Here is a 17527-nt window from a genome sequence, read left to right on the forward strand (position 1 = left end):
GTGATAACTAACTCTGACTTGTGTGTGGTTTGCTCTCATGATTTGGTAAATAGAGGAAATTTCCACAACAAAGCCATTATAAGATATCTGATGGCAAAAATTTAGTAGTGAATTGAATACAAGTGTAACTTCATCTCCCCATGTACACCGCACAACAGAGCCTCGCCGATATAGAACACTATAGACTCACCAGCTCCCGCCGTCTCCCGTTGTGCTATTTACAAACAGACTGGCTCAACTGTTCTGAGAAAATACGGTAAGCTTCATTATGTAAAATAATGTGACAGGTGAAATTAAAGAACACAACCTGCTTTATCTCCTAAAGTATTGCACAAGTTGACTGCAGGTATTAAGTTAAAAAGTAGCTACAAATATTCAGATTTATTCAAAAATGTCTAATAAATAATTTTGAAGGTATTGAAAAACCATCCCATGTTTTTTTCCAAATAACCAGGTATATGATATACCACCCAAGCCTACCAGAAGATACCGACCCTACCCTTACGCTCGTTTAAACTGAGCTGCACTGGGGTCAGAACACATTCATGGTTACATTAAGACACCGTGGAGCCAACGCGCAATATGGGTCTGAAAACGTACCTTAATGCTGGGATGGGATATACCACGGTACTCCAAAATTGTACAATTATCTACACTGCTCCATTGCTAAGATTGAAATACTTTTCCCGAAAACTGCCCTTTGCATCCTCATGCTAGCTACCAGTAGCCATTATGGAATGATACGTCACAAACAACAACGGAGCTGATTGGCTGACACTGCCATTCTAAAATTGGCTGCGGTGGCTACTGCTAGCTAGCATGAGGACAAAAAGGGAAGTTTTCCGGAAAAAGCAGCAGTATTTCAATCTTCTCTATGCGGCAGTGTGGAGTACAGTGGCAAATACATGTTTTATTTGATATCCCATCCCTGAATTGAGGTACATTTTCCGACCCATATCTCATGCCGGCTCCTCGGTGTCTTAATGTAAGCAAGATTGCATTCCGACCCCATAGCTCAGCGTAAACAAGCGTAAAGGTAGGGTCAGTACTTTCTGGCTGTCCTGCAGTAACTCATTTTTAGGGAAGTAGCTATAGTGTAGCTAATATCAGGCAAGGGTGACAGGCAGCTAAAGCACATTTGTTGATTATGTAGTCCAATAAAAACGGAATAATTCTGAACACTCCCAAGTCCCAACTTCGGCAAACAAGTTTCACATTCTCACTGAAGTTTCTAGCCACAAGCATAAACTAGCTAGCTGAGGAGGGCTCATCAGGATGACTGACTGAACCGAATCCATTAGTCCACACTCAACTCTCACTACGCGACATAGGTTATCAATTTTGGGCACCAGGCATGTCTGTATAGCCTCTCCCTGTTTATCATTGGTGAAACTATGAGCATTGCAGTCACTATATAGAGTTAATAAAATATACCTAAGAAATACTGGTAATTTACTTGAAAAAAATGAAAATAACTGCATGTACAAGAAGAGAAAGTGTCTCACGGGAGATATGGCTAATCGAAGGATGGTCCCATTCTTCATTTCACTACGGCTCTGGAAAGAAAGACGGTGAACATTGCTACTACCACAGCATGATGCTGTAGCAACAACTTCATATTGGTGATATGACATACACTATATATACACAAAAGTATGTGGGCACCTCTTAAAATGAGTGGATTCGGCCATTTCAGCCACACTCATGCTGACAGGTGTATGGCGAGCACACCGCCATGCAATCTCCATAGACAAACATTGTCTGTAGAATGGCCTTATTGAAGAGCTCAGTGACTTTCAACGTGGCACTATCATAGGATGCCACCTTACCAACAAGTCAGCTCGTCAAATTTCTGCCCTGGTCAACTGTTATTGTGAAGTGGAAACGTCTAGGAGCAACAACGGCTCAGCCGAGAAGTGGTAGGCCACACAAGCTCACAGAAAATGACCGCCGAGTGCTGAAGAGCGTAAAATCTTCTGTCCTCGGTTGCAACACACATGACCAATTTCCAAAATGCCTCTGGAAGCAAAGTCAGCACAATAACTTTGTTGGGAGCTTCATGAAATGGGTTTCCATGGCCGAGCACCCACACACAGGCCTAAGATCACCAAGCTTCAGCTGGAGTGGTGTAAATTGGACTCTGGGGACTCTGGGGACTCCATTGGACTCTGGGGCAGTGGAAACGCATTCTCTGGAATGATGAATCACGCTTCACCATCTGGTAGTCCGACAGACAAATCTGGGTTTGGCGGATGCCAGAATGCTACCTGCCCCAATGCATAGTGCCAACTGTATAGTTTGGTGGAGTAGGATGTTTTTCATGTTTCGGGCTAGCCCCCTTAGTTCCAGTGAAGTGAAATCTTAGCGCTACAGGTTACAATGACATTCTAGACAATTCTGTGCAAACAGTTTGGGGAAGGCCCTTTCATGTTTTCACATGACAATGGCCCCTGTGCACAAAGAGAGGTCCATACAGGAATGGTTTGTCGAGATCAGTGTGGAAGAACTTGACTGGCCTGAACTGAGCCCTGACCTCAACCCCATCAAACACTTTTGGGACGAATTTGAATGCCGACTGCGAGCCAGCCCTAATCGCTAATGTTCGTGGCTGAATGGAAGCAAGTCCCTGCAGCAATGTTCCAATATCTGATGGAAAGCATTTCCAGAAGAGTGGAGGCTGCTATAGCAGCAAAGGAGGGGACCAACTCCATATTAATGCCCATGATTTTGTAATGAGATGTTCGACGAACAGGTGTCCACATACTTTTGGTCATATAGTGTACTAACAGTAACATATTAACTAAGGAACCACGTAGTGTATTATAGTAATGAATTCTGCCAGGTGTTGAGGCTCACCTGTTCAGTGATGTAGAGCTGAGGACCGTCAGCGTAACGCAGGGCAAACTGCTCAGAGCCAGACAGAGACCAGCTGTGGACACACGCACAAAATCAATTGAAAAGTAGGTGAATGAATTCGCCAATTTTCCACTCAATACCAGAGTGCACTGACCTCCCTAAACATGAGGCAGGCAGAAGCTAAACCCACACGTATCTCAATAAGACCTACTGTAATGCTGTGCATTTGTTTTTCCACCCTACAGAAAATACATACCATGTGCATAAGGTTAATAAAAGTCATTATCGGAGCCTCGAGCATTTCTATTTGCAAGAGGAGCAGATGGAGAAGATTGTACAGGGTGATATTCAGTGGGCGAAAAAAATACATTCAGATGCGAGAGGGAGAGCAAGAGAGTAGGAGGAAGCACTGGAGAGAGAGGGATAAGGAGAAGTAGCGAGTTAAGAAAAGTCTCAGTAATCATAGACAGACAAGGTGGACCAGGAGACAAGAGAGAGGAAAAGGAAAGGCAATGGGAGGAGGCACTCGAGGGGGGGGGGGGGGGGGGGGGTCTAAATGGTTACATAAGTATAAACACATTAAAAGTTCAAGTCTGGCCCCCATCTATGAGCCATTAGACCTCCTTTAGTGTATTGGCTAGAGGTGTGTGTTTAAGTCAGTTAAGAACAAATTCTTATTTACAATGACGGACTACCCAGGGCAAACCCAAACGACGCTGGGCCAATTGTGCGCCGCCCAATGGGACTCCCAATCACAGCCAGATGTGATGCAGCCTGGGTTCGAACCAGGGACTGCAGTGACTCCTCTTGCAGTGCCTTAGACCGCAGCACCACTCGGGAGCCAAGCAGCCACAGCATTTATGTGTATCTGGAGATAACACTGAAATGCCTCGTATGTTATTGTAGAAATATCTGCACCTCAAAAGTGAAGAATGATATCCAACATCTTTGAATGCAATAGCATTCTAAACTTGTGTGATAATATAGCATAGTGAATCAATGGGTATGATGGAGCAAGAATGTAGAAAGCATTCAAATGACATGTTTTGTATTTTGAGCAGAACGTTCTGCAGTATTCCAACAGGCACAAACTGTTCCATTTCTACACAGGGTAATATATTATAATATAGAATATATATATATAGACCCTTAAAGAAGTCATTTTATAATAAGAATTCTGTCATTGTAATGAAACTCATGTGTGATCCAGTCCATGTGTAATGGCTCTTACTAATGTTCCTTTGTGTGTTCTCAATATGGACCTGCTATACATTTGGCCCTAACTAAGTCTGTCTAGCTAGCACTAATCTTACATAAGTGAACGCAGGGTGTGTGTGTCTGTGTGTGCGTTCACGTGTGTGCGTTCACGTGTGTGCTCATATCACACACATATATAAATCAGTCGTAAACATTGTGCGGCCATTATCTCCAGCGTGAGCAGAAACAGCTGGGTGTGGACCTGGTGCTTACCCATCACACACCTCCCGTATTATAGAGGACAGAGGCTTCTTCTGCAAACACACAACAGACAAAAAAAACAGTCAAACTCTGCAAAGCCACTGGAATCACAGGAAAGTTGCCGATTGGTCATAAAAAGGCCCTATAGCAGAGCTTTACAAAGGCAATCCTGTGGACCCCAAGGGTTGCACGTTTTGGTTGTCTTAGCACTACACAGCTGATTCAAATAATGAACTCATCAAGCTTTGACTATTTGAATCAGCTGTGTAGTTCGAGGGCAAAAAACAAAAACGTGCACCCCTTGTTGGTCCCCAGGACCGAGTTTAGGAAACGCTGCCCTAAAGTATCTTCAACAATGGTTCTCATTCCTTGCCTAGCTTGGCATTCAGTGGAAAACAAACGTTGATGGATTTGGTTTCATGTCATTGCCAGCGACATACATTACAGTTCATGCTGAGAGTCGAAAGATGTGCTAGACTTACCAACAAAATCTCAGTAGTTTATGCTGGTCTGAGCAGAAACATACTGTAGATGTCTTTTCCCTACAATTACTTAACATGGAGTCTCTGGAGTTTAAAGTCTCCGGCACCCGGAAAATAGACTTCTATAAAATGTTTGGTTGAGTATACAGAGTGGAGGATTGATGTTGTTAAGGACAAGACCAACCAACACAATCAGCAGCCGAGCACAGTGGCCATCCTATCGCCTCTGACCACAGAATATCGGCTCTCATTTTTCTGTTAATTTCCCGACGATTCTACACGTTGAATCGACACCGTTCGCCGATACCAAGCAGGTATTCTACTGCGCATGACCGACATTCATGTTGGTATGTCTTGTCCTTTAGGGGGGGGTTAGACAGGCACCGACCTGGTCAATCTCGATGAGCTGGGCATTGGCGCCGGGCCACTCGATGGCCACCTTGACGATGTCAGAGTGGGGTGGCATGGCTGCTGTCCTTTCACACGCCACTGGAGGACAGACATCACAGAGAAGATGAGAGCCCTTTATTACTGTTACACTGTTAGATATAGGGATCCCATGTCTGCCACCATGTTACATTATTACATAGGTCACCATGATCACATTATGTTGGTATGAAGGTTTGACAGCAATTTTTACATTTCATAGTTAAAACCCAATTGTGGCTTAAAAACACCATGACGCCTGTCGAAAAGTATTCTAGAAAGCCTGTTCCTTATCATTGGCACAAGGTCAGACAAGTACACTCCTCTTAAATGTACATTTTAGCAACAACATCTACTCAATTTTGTCTCATTACAGTCCAGTTTGCCATAGCCCATCTTTGGTTATGCTTTCCCCACATGACAAAATGTTGTTTTTAAGAGGACATGTTAATGTAAAAAGATGGGCCCAGGACAGTTTTTACAGCTGCAGTGGCTTAAGGTATCAGCTATGAATGCCATTAAATCCTCAGATGTATTACCCGTGGTAGGTAGCACCACACTTTGTTTATCTATTACCTACATCCACTTCAAAAGGGGCATTTCAACAGCCTGATGGACAAGCCCAACGATGGGGAGAAAAAGTCTAAATATCAGTGCCCAGGGGTTTTCAACATCAAAGCCCTGCACCACAGAGTAGAAAACAGGCTGATATTATGCATCTTGTAGCCTGAACTAGACTCCAGCTCTGTCGCTGCCAGAAATAGACACGCACTAAAACCAACCAGATTTGACAAAGAAAAACATCCCGTGTCTTGTTAAAACACACATTATTTTGTCTGTCTTCCGATGCAGTTTTCTCTAGGATTTTTTTCAGCAGCGGTGGCAAAGACAGCATGGGGAGGGGGGTGAGGTTTGTGCTCTTTGCTGCGGGGGTCAGGGCACATGCATCCTGGGAGATTTTTTTTTTGTAGAACGACTGAGAAGGTCACTTCTGGTGACTTTTGAAAAATACATTCTACTCCAAAATGCAACTATGTTGACACCATCTGAAATACACTGCTCAAAAAAATAAAGGGAACACTTAAACACAATGTAACTCCAAGTCAATCACACTTCTGTGAAATCAAACTGTCCACTTAGGAAGCAACACTGATTGACAATAAATTTCACATGCTGTTGTGCAAATGGAATAGACAACAGGTGGAAATTATAGGCAATTAGCAAGACACCCCCAATAAAGGAGTGGTTCTGCAGGTGGTGACCACAGACCACTTCTCAGTTCCTATGCTTCCTGGCTGATGTTTTGGTCACTTTTGAATGCTGGCGGTGCTTTCACTCTAGTGGTAGCATGAGACGGAGTCTACAACCCACACAAGTGGCTCAGGTAGTGCAGCTCATCCAGGATGGCACATCAATACGAGATGTGGCAAGAAGGTTTGCTGTGTCTGTCAGCGTAGTGTCCAGAGCATGGAGGCGCTACCAGGAGACAGGCCATTACATCAGGAGACGTGGAGGAGGCCGTAGGAGGGCAACAACCCAGCAGCAGGACCGCTACCTCTGCCTTTGTGCAAGGGGGAGCAGGAGGAGCACTGCCAGAGCCCTGCAAAATGACCTCCAGCAGGCCACAAATGTGCATGTGTCTGCTCAAACGGTCAGAAACAGACTCCATGAGGGTGGTATGAGGGCCCGATGTCCACAGGTGGGGTTGTGCTTACAGCCCAACACCATGCAGGACGTTTGGCATTTGCCAGAGAACACCAAGATTGGCAAATTCGCCCCTGCGCCCTGTGCTCTTCACAGATGAAAGCAGGTTCACACTGAGCACGTGACAGACAGAGTCTGGAGACGCCGTGGAGAACGTTCTGCTGCCTGCAACATCCTCCAGCATGACCGGTTTGGCGGTGGGTCAGTCATGGTGTGGGGTGGCATTTCTTTGGGGGGGGGGGGGGGGCGCACAGCCCTCCATGTGCTCGCCAGAGGTAGCCTGACTGCCATTAGGTACCAAGATGAGATCCTCAGACCCCTTGTGAGACCATATGCTGGTGCGGTTGGCCCTGGGTTCCTCCTAATGCAAGACAATGCTAGACCTCATGTGGCTGGTGTGTGTCAGCAGTTCCTGCAAGAGGAAGGCATTGATGCTATGGACTGGCCTGCCCGTTCCCCAGACCTGAATCCAATTTAGCACATCTGGGACATCATGTCCCACAGACTGTCCAGGAGTTGGCGGATGCTTTAGTCCAGGTCTGGGAGGAGATCCCTCAGGAGACCATCCGCCACCTCATCAGTAGCATGCCCAGGCGTTGTAGGGAGGTCATACAGGCACGTGGAGGCCACACACACTACTGAGCCTCATTTTGACTTGTTTTAAGGACATTACATCAAAGTTGGATCAGCCTGTAGTGTGGTTTTCCACTTTAATTTTTAGTGTGACTCCAAATCCAGACCTCCATGGGTTGATAAATTTGATTTCCATTGATAATTTGTGTAATTTTGTTCTCAGCACATTCAACTATGTAAAGAAAAAAGTATTTAATAAGAATATTTCATTCATTCAGATCTAGGATGTGTTATTTTAGTGATCCCTTTTTTTTGAGCAGTGTATAACAGATGAGCACCACTACACTATAGGGAGATGAGAAAGCAATGGCTGTTTGCTTGTGGCTCTCATTCACCACACTGGTCGCTCGGTTTGCTACAAATATACATTGTGACTTGTCACTGATCTTCAAAGGATAGTACAAGATTTGGGAAATTAAGCATTTTTTCTACTAACAAAGAGTCACTAACTCATGGATACCATTTTTGTCTGCGTGCAATTTGAAGGAAGTTGAAGGTAGTTTCGCAAGCCATTGCTAACTAGTGTTAGCGCAATGACTGGAAGTTTATGGGAAAAGCTAGCATGCTAGCTGTTCCTGTAGACCAGCGGTAGGCAACTGATTCAGCCACAGGACGATTTGGTCCGTAACATTTATAATAATTTGTACACTGCAAATTGACCACCACCATACTCAAAAAAAGATTGTATTTGAAAGTAATAATTTTACAACTCGATTGCATTGAGACACAATCACATGGCTCTTTTATTCGTGGGAATAGTAGGTGAACAGATTAACTAAATTAAACAAAGTTTTAGCTGAATTTCTGGTGATTTTAATATTTTTTACCAAAAAATCCCCCCCTCGCCTGTTGCTGACCACATCTGTAGACATCCAGCAGGCTAGCTGTTCACATAGAGGTCCAGTTATTGTGCTAATGCTAGTTAGCAACTTCTTTCAAACTGCATGCAAAGACATAACAATGGTATCTATGAGTAAAACATTTTTTTTTTTTTTAAACAGCTTAAATTGCCAAAACATTGCACTATTCCTTTAAAAGCTGCAGCTAAATGAATATATGGGAAACTCCACTATAGGGTGGTATTCTCTGGTGTTACTGCCAGAAAAATCAAAACATTCTCATTCATTGACATTGTATTCAGATGCCTACGGACTGAGAATCTTTATCCGCATTTCTTTACAGAAAATGTGAATGCAGTCACACACACACAATCTGTGGTAGTGAGAAACAGCAAGTTTCATACATCCACATCTCTGGCAGGCTCAGTCCTCCCACTCAGGAGCCCTAGAACCTGTACGTGGGCTGGGGTTGGTTTAGCACAGCTCCCCGATCTACTGCAGATACAACAGCACCAGCATCAGGTATACCCCTGCTAGCCTCCCTATTCTAAATCCACAGGGATTCTTTGCTCCGCACTCGGCTGGCGTCGTGTGACGACAGATGAGAGTGCGCGTCAAAGCAGTAGAAATCAGTGCCAACAGCGGGCATTTTACTTGGGGAACCACACAACACATAATCAAGCAGTGCTTGTCACTGCACTGGGCAAATGCCAAATAGCTGTAATCAAAATGTTTTGTTGAGTATTGGGCGGTAGGGGGAGAAGAGAAGGGTAGGGGGCTTTTTGGAGGAGGGGGGGGGGGGATTTCCCTCTCCTGTCTCCGGGGGCTGTTATACAGCTCAGTTCATGCTTTTGTTCACATTTGGCATGAAATACATTGCAGTTATAAAGTTAATTTCCTGCAATTGTACACATTTTGCTATCCTATGCTATCTCGGCCCCCCAAAACTTCAGAATTGTTTTCTTTGCGTGCCTGTTCAGTAATCCGGCCCTGACTCTGGCTGGAGATCAGATGGTGTGTGGACATGGTTTAAAAGTGTCTGTTTGCTTGCCTTGGTTCTCTGAGGACACCTGAGTTTCAATACGGATATTTTCACAGCAAACAATTTCAGGGACCATGAACTAATAAATTCAAGCATTTCAGTTGATGATCAATTGATTCTACTGAAAAGACAAAGTTAAATTCATAATCTGCAGTAGTGGCCTAATGATCAACACTTAAAATGGTCTGTGAAAACACTTGTTTACTTTCTTGAGGAAAATGTCATTCCATTCGTAACACCTCTAATAACCAGCTGGATCCAATTCAATCCTGCCTTTTGATAAAGTATTTCCTCTTCTCTCAAATCAGGCAATAATATCCATACATGAGGAGACTTGCCTGGTAGGAAGGATAGGGGATAGGAGAATTTAGCTGAATGAGAACACCAAGTCAAACAACAATCAGTGATGAGACTTGGCTTGGAATGATGAATGGGGCATTGTGCAACAGGCTGCCTAAACAGGCTGTGAAAAAGCTGCAGAAAAATACTTGGAAGACTTTAGTCCAAGACTGGCAAGTGCAGGACAGCTCATCAGAGCACATTCAGATACTCTGACTTCACTATAACAAACCACATCCACAAATGAAAGAACAAGAAAAACAGACCTGTAAAGTTAACCACACTGTTATACACAAAAGCATTAGCTAATGAACCATGTTTCACTGCTGCATACAATTACACAAACGGTTTATAAGAACACATCAAAAGCGTTGGGGATTCTTTGTGAGGGTTTAATTCTCAAAGTCATTTCTAGTTTTTCATTTCACAGACAACATGTTTTTCTTGTCAGTGCATTTGTGGCCAAACATCAACAACAACATGAAAATAGATGCCGGAAGACAAGGCACATGTAATGGCTAACTTAACCTTGCCAGACAGGAACTCCTGCCATGACACATCATCTGGGCCACAATGCTGCCATTGTCTGGGGGTATAAATAAGAGAAGTCCATTCCCAGTCCCAAATGGGAATAACTAGGGCCTATTAGAGCTCTGGTCAAAAGTAGTGCACTACATTGGGAACAGGGTGCCATTTCGGACACAATCGTCCAGTCCGAAAGTCACTGACTAGAGGTCCTCACAGATCCATCCACCTGTACCCGAATACTCAAGACCCAATGCAGGACCGGATCCAGAATTCTAAATAATGTCACGGGTCTGATCTGATTTTCACAGGTCTCGGGTATGTGTAATTTTAACCGACTTGTCCAGAACGGCCGTACAGATTCGAACGAGACCGCTGCAGTAGAAAGAGAAATTGTATTATTTATGCTGCTGCTCATGCTTTTTCATGAGAGTGGAGCGTGACGTGTGTAGCTTATTGTTGGCCAATCATAAGTCAAAGTGGCAATAGGCTACAGTCAGAGCCTCCATGTGTGGCAAAAGTTAGGAGATACAGTGGGGCAAAAAAGTATTTAAATAAGCCACCAATTGTGCAAGTTCTCCCACTTAAAGATGAGAGAGGCCTGTAATTTTCATCATAGGTACACTTCAACTATGACAGACAAAATGAGAAGAAAATAAAATCCAGAAAATCACATTATAGGATTTTTTATGAATTTATTTGCAAATTATGGTGGAAAATAAGTATTTGGTCACCTACAAACAAGCAAGATTTCTGGCACTCACAGACCTGTAACTTCTTCTTTAAGAGGCTCCTCTGTCCTCCACTCGTTACCTGTATTAATGGCACCTGTTTGAACTTGTTATCAGTATAAAAGACACCTGTCCACAACCTCAAACAGTCACACTCCAAACTCCACTATGGCCAAGACCAAAGAGCTGTCAAAGGACACCAGAAACAAAATTGTAGACCTGCACCAGGCTGGGAAGACTGAATCTGCAATAGGTAAGCAGCTTGGTTTCAAGAAATCAACTGTGGGAGCAATTATTAGGAAATGGAAGACATACAAGACCACTGATAATCTCCCTCGATCTGGGGCTCCACGCAAGATCTCACCCCGTGGGGTCAAAATGATCACAAGAACGGTGAGCAAAAATCCCAGAACCACACGGGGGGACCTAGTGAATGACCTGCAGAGAGCTGGGACCAAAGTAACAAAGCCTACCATCAGTAACACACTACGCCGTCAGGGACTCAAATCCTGCAGTGCCAGACGTGTCCCCCTGCTTAAGCCAGTACATGTCCAGGCCCGGATGAAGTTTGCTAGAGAGCATTTGGATGATCCAGAAGAAGATTGGGAGAATGTCATATGGTCAGATGAAACCAAAATATAACTTTTTGGTAAAAACTCAACTCGTTGTGTTTGGAGGACAAAGAATGCTGAGTTGCATCCAAAGAACACCATACCTACTGTGAAGCATGGGGGTGGAAACATCATGCTTTGGGGCTGTTTTTCTGCAAAGGGACCAGGACGACTGATCCGTGTAAGGGAAAGAATGAATGGGGCCATGTATCTTGAGATTTTGAGTGAAAACCTCCTTCCATCAGCAAGGGCATTGAAGATGAAACGTGGCTGGGTCTTTCAGCATGACAATGATCCCAAACACACCACCCGGGCAACGAAGGAGTGGCTTCGTAAGAAGCATTTCAAGGTCCTGGAGTGGCCTAGGCAGTCTCCAGATCTCAACCCCATAGAAAATCTTTGGAGGGAGTTGAAAGTCCGTGTTGCCCAGCAACAGCCCCAAAACATCACTGCTCTAGAGGAGATCTGCATGGAGGAATGGGCCAAAATACCAGCAACAGTGTGTGAAAACCTTGTGAAGACTTACAGAAAACATTTGACCTCTGTCATTGCCAACAAAGGGTATAAAACAAAGTATTGAGATAAGTATTTGGTCAATAATAAAAGTTTATTTTCCACCATAATTTGTAAATAAATTCATTAAAAATCCTAAAATGTGATTTTATTTCTCATTTTGCCTGTCATAGTTGAAGTGTACCTATGATGAAAATTACAGGCCTCTCATCTTTTTAAGTGGGAGAACTTGCAGTTGGTGGCTGACTAAATACTTTTTTGCCCCACTGTATCTAATCAATGGAAGATGGAATTACAATGAAGGAATTAAAAGTTCAAGGAGTGGATGGAGTTGTTGTGTAACTGTAGGATGAGAAAGCACATGCACTGCAGCCTCAACTAGCCTAACTAGCAAACGTTACCTAGCTTAACTAGCGTTTCCCGGTTTGACGCAGTCAAGACAGGTACTGAGCAATCATATTGGATGATAAATAACCAAGTCACATCAGCTATGTCTACTATAGCGCGAGTCCGCTTGATTGGTTGCGGTCTCTAGTCTCTCCCTTCCTGCTCCTGTGCCACTCGCTCACAGTACGTTCACAGAACGACAGCTCCCCTGCCTGCTAGAGCGGCACTTCTCTCTCCCTCTTGCGCTTTCAGGTCTGGTTATCAGTAGCTCAAAAAAAAAAAAAACATCTGCTGCTTCCCTCACTCAGATCGGACTGGGTATGGATCCAACCCGGTCTATACGGAACGGGTCTAGTTGTCCCCGTGTCCATTCGGAACAGGTCTATATTCAAAACATTTATTTATATCTGGTCAGGGCGGGAAAACCCCAGGTCCATTTTGGAAGTTGGACCTGTGAAGACCTCTACCGCTGACTGCAGTCTCCACAAAGGAACCTCTACGATAACAGTTTGAGCCACAGCACTAGTCAAGTCCAGTACAAATGGTACTGCAGCTGTCAGCTCCACTTTGTGAATGGACTTCTGATACGCTACATGGCCATAAGTATGTGGACACCTACTTACACAAACATCTCATTCCAGGATCATGGACATTAATATGGAGTTGCCCCCCCTCCAACTAAATGCTGGAACATTGCTGTGGGGACTTGCTTCCATTCAGTCACAAGAGTATTAGTGAGGTCAGGCACTGATGTTGGGCGATTGATTAGGCCTGGATCGCATTTAGCGTTCCAATTAATCCCAAAGGTGTTCGATGGGGTTGAGGTCAGGGCTCTGTGCAGGCCAGTCAAGTTCTTCCAAACCGGTCTCGACAAACCATTTCTGTATGGACCTCGCTTTGTGCACGGGGGCATTGTCATGCTGAAACAGACAAGGGTCTTCCCCAAACTGTTGCCAAAGTTGGAAGCACAGAATCATCTGAACTCAGCAAAGAAAGAAATGTCCCCTCACTGTCAACTGTGTTTATTTTCAAACTTAACATGTGTAAATATTTGTATGAACATAAGATTCAACAACTGAACAACAAGTGCATCTCCTCCTTATGGACTGCACCAGATTTGGCAGTTCTTTCTGTGAGATGTTACCCCACTCTTTCAACAAGGCACCTGCAAGTTCCCGGACATTTCTATGGGGAATGGCCCTAGCCCTCCGATCCAACAGGTCCCAGGCGTGTTCAATGGGATTCAGATCCGGGCTCTTCGCTGGCCATGGCAGAACACTGACATTCCTGTCTTGCAGGAAATCACACACAGAATGAGCAGTATGGCTGGTGGCATTGTCATGCTGGAGGGTCATGTCAGGATGAGCCTGCAGGAAGGGTACCACATGAGGGAGGAGGATGTCTTCCCTGTAACGCACAGCGTTGAGATTGCCTGCAATGACAACAATCTCAGTCCGATGATGCTGTGACACACCGCCCCAGACCATAAAGGACCCTCCACCTCCAAATCGATCCCACTCCAGAGTACAGGCCTCGGTGTAATGCACATTCCTTCGATGATAAACGCGAATCCGACCATCACCCCTGGTGAAACAAAACCATGACTCGTCAATGAAAAGCACTTTTTCCAGTTCTGTCTGGTCCAGCGACGGTGGGTTTGTGCTTGTAGGCAACGTTGTTGCCGGTGATGTCTGGTGAGGACCTGCCTTAGAACAGGCCTACAAACCCTCAGTCCAGCCTCTCTCAGCCTATTGCGGACAGTCTGAGCACTGATGGAGGGATTGTGCGTTCCTGGTGTAACTAGGGCAGTTGTTGTTGCCATCCTGTACCTGATGTTACACAGTCTGCCACTGCGAGGACAATCAGCTGTCCCCCGTCTCCCTGTAGCGCTGTCTTAGGCATCTCACAGTACGGACATTGTAATTTATTGCCCTGGCCACATATCATCACCTCTCCTCATACCTCCTATCAGCATGCCTAAGGCACGTTCACGCAGGAACTCTGGGCATCTTTCTTTTGGTGTTTTTCAGAGTCAGTAGAAAGGCCTCTTTAGTGCCCTAAGTTTTCATTACTGTGACCTTAATAGCCTATGGTCTGTAAGCTGTTAGTGTCTTAACGACCGTTCCACATGTCCATATTCATTAATTGTTTATGGTTCATTGAACAAGCATGGGAAACGGTGTTAAAACCCTTTACAATGAAGATCTGTGAAGTTATTTGGATTTTGAATTATCTTTGAAAGACAGGGTCCTGAAAAATGAGATGTTTCTTTTTTTTTTTGCTGATTTTAGAATGCCATTGTATGCTGTAGCGCTGAGGTTTCCCTTCACTGGAACTAAGGGGCCTAGCCCGAACCATGAAAAACAGCCCCAGACCATTATTCCTCCTCCACCAAACTGTACAGTTAGCACTATGCATTCAGGCATGTAGTGTTCTCCTGGCATCCGCCAAACCCAGATTCGTTCCTTGGACTGCCAGATAGTGAATCGTGATTCATCACTCCAGAGAACACGTTTCCACTGCTCCAGAGTCCAATGGCGGCGAGCTATAGACCACTCCAGCCACCGCTTGGCATTGCGCATGGTGATCTTAGGCTTGAGTGCGGCTGCTCGGCCATGGAAACCCATTTCATGAAGCTCCCGACAAACAGTTCTTGTGCTTCCAGAGGCAGTTTGGAACTTGGTAGTGAGTGTTGCAACCGAGGACAGACTATTATTACGAGCTCCGCACTTCAGCACTCTGTCCCTTTCTGCGAACTTGTGTGGCCTACCACTTTGCGATTGTGTCGTCGTTGCTTCTAGACGTTTCCACTTCACAAGAACAGCACACTTACAGTTGACCGGGCAGCTCTAGCAGGGTAGAAATTTAACTAACTGACTTTTAAAGGTGGCATCCTACGGTAGTTACACGTTGAAAGTCACTGAGCTCTTCAGTAAGACCATTCTGCTGCCAATATTTGTCTATGAAGATTGCATCACTGCGTGCTAGAGCTAGAGCTGTGTGCTAGTACCTAGAGCTGGCAAGAATGGTGTTAATTTTCTCAGTTCACTGACTAGCTCTACAAAAATCTTAAAAAATTAGGGTATCAATGAAATTCTTGAACCAAAGCAAGCAAACATGACTGATATATAATTTAATTTTAAATTAAGAAAATAAGAGCTGAGTCAATATTCTACATGGGGAACGATATGCATGGCATGAAACACTAAGTCCAGCATAGTGAGGATACCGTCTGAATACTAACTCAGAATTCCAGTAGTTGTCAGAGGGCCATATGCTTACAGCCACAATGGTGGGGGAAACCACTAAGCACCAATAAGAAACCAGAGTCCATGAAGGACAAGGCTAAGAGGTTATTAAGAGAAACAGTATGTGTGTGTGTGTGTGTGTCTAGGTTGGAGGAGGCAAATCAGACAGTCAGTACATGTCAGGACCTATGTGCCTGGGCAATAAGGGAGGGAATTGAAAACAGATGCCCAGTAAGCCTGAGAGAGACATTCTTAATTTAGTAGGCTTCTCCCTCTGCCCATAACGAGGACTATGCAGTCTAGACAGCCATCTTGTTCAATGTGAATTCAAAACAAAAAGACCTACTCCTTTTCCATCCTAGCACAACTTTCCCCCACACATTTGAAGAAGAATCTCAGCCAGGGCTCTTCTCTAATGCCTAAAGGCAAATCTATCAAGTCGGCAATGCTAATCTCGTTAACTGTTAACTTCTTTGGGACTGGGGGGCAGTATTGAGTAGCTTGGATGAATAAGGTGCCCAGAGTTAACTGCCAGCTACTCAGGCCCAGTTGCTAATATATGCATATTATTAGTAGATTTGGATAGAAAACACACTGAAGTTTCTAAAACTGTTTGAATGATGTATGTGAGTATAACAGAACTCATATGGCAGGCAAAAACCTGAGAAAAAAAAATCCAACCAGGAGGTTTGTAGTTTTTCAACTCATTGCCTATCGAATACACCGTGTCTATGGGGTCATATTGCACTTCTACAGACAAAGGAATTCTCCGGTTGGAACAATATCGAAGATTTATGAAGATTGATTCTATACTTCGTTTGACATGTTTATACGAACTGTAATATAACATTGTCTGAACTTTCGCATGGACTTGCCTGTGCGTCGTAAGTTTGGAATGTGTACTAAATACGCAAACAAAAAGGAGGTATTTGGACATAAATGAACTTTATCGAACAAATCAAACGTTTAATGTGGAACTGGGATTCCTGGGAGTGCATTCTGATGAAGATCATCAAAGGTAAGTGAATATTTATAATGCTTTTTCTGACTTCTGTTGACTGCACAACATGGTGGATATCTGTTTGGCTGTTTTGTTGTCTGAGCTCTGTACTCAGATTATTGTATGGTGTGCTTTTTCGGTAAAGCTTTTTTGAAATCTGACACAGCGGTTGTATTAAGGAGAGGTGTATCTAAAGTTCCATGTATAACACAACATTTATGATAAGTATTTCTGTAAATTGATGTGGCTCTCTGCAAAATCACCAGATGTTTTGGAACTATTGAACATAACGCCAATGTAAACTCAGATTTTGGGATATAAATATGAACTGTATCGAACAAAACATACATGTATTGTGTAACATGAAGTCATATGAGTGTCATCTGATGAAGATCATCAAAGGTTAGTGATGAATTTTCTCTCTATTTCTGCTTTTTGTGATTCCTCTCTTTGGCTGGAAAAATGGCTGTGTTTTTCTGTGACTTAGCTGCTTACCTAACATAATCGTTTGGTGTGCTTTCGCCGTAAAGCCTATTTGAAATCAGACGCTGTGGCTGGATTAATGAGAAGTTTATCTTTAAAATGGTGTAAAATACTTGTATGCTTGAGGAATTTTAATTATGAGATTTGTTGTTTTAAATTTGGCACTTTCACTGGCTGTTGTTGAGGTGGGACGCTACCGTCCTGAATATCCCAGAGGTTAAGTGGGTGCCATGGTTTATGTTTTCTCCTC

At 44.0% G+C, this 17527-nt stretch overlaps 1 protein-coding gene across 7 annotated transcripts in view; it reads right to left on the reverse strand.

Moving 5' to 3' along the window:
* elmo2 (engulfment and cell motility 2) overlaps positions 1 to 17527 on the reverse strand; it is a 35758-nt gene that overhangs the window by 16528 nt on the left and 1703 nt on the right. For all 7 annotated transcript variants that reach the window (XM_021568941.3, XM_036950235.2, XM_021568939.3 and 4 more), the window contains exons 3-6: positions 5185 to 5285; positions 4327 to 4367; positions 2857 to 2929; positions 1506 to 1556 (exon numbers count right to left, since the gene is read on the reverse strand). In XM_021568941.3, coding sequence (XP_021424616.1) covers positions 1506 to 1556; positions 2857 to 2929; positions 4327 to 4367; positions 5185 to 5262 — 243 coding nt within the window. In that variant the 5' untranslated portion in view covers positions 5263 to 5285. The remainder of the gene's footprint in view (positions 1 to 1505; positions 1557 to 2856; positions 2930 to 4326; positions 4368 to 5184; positions 5286 to 17527) is intronic.

The sequence above is a fragment of the Oncorhynchus mykiss genome, chromosome 17 (genome assembly GCF_057628025.1).
Source record: "Oncorhynchus mykiss isolate SJ-2025 chromosome 17, ASM5762802v1, whole genome shotgun sequence".
NCBI classification, from domain to species: Eukaryota; Metazoa; Chordata; class Actinopteri; order Salmoniformes; family Salmonidae; genus Oncorhynchus; species Oncorhynchus mykiss.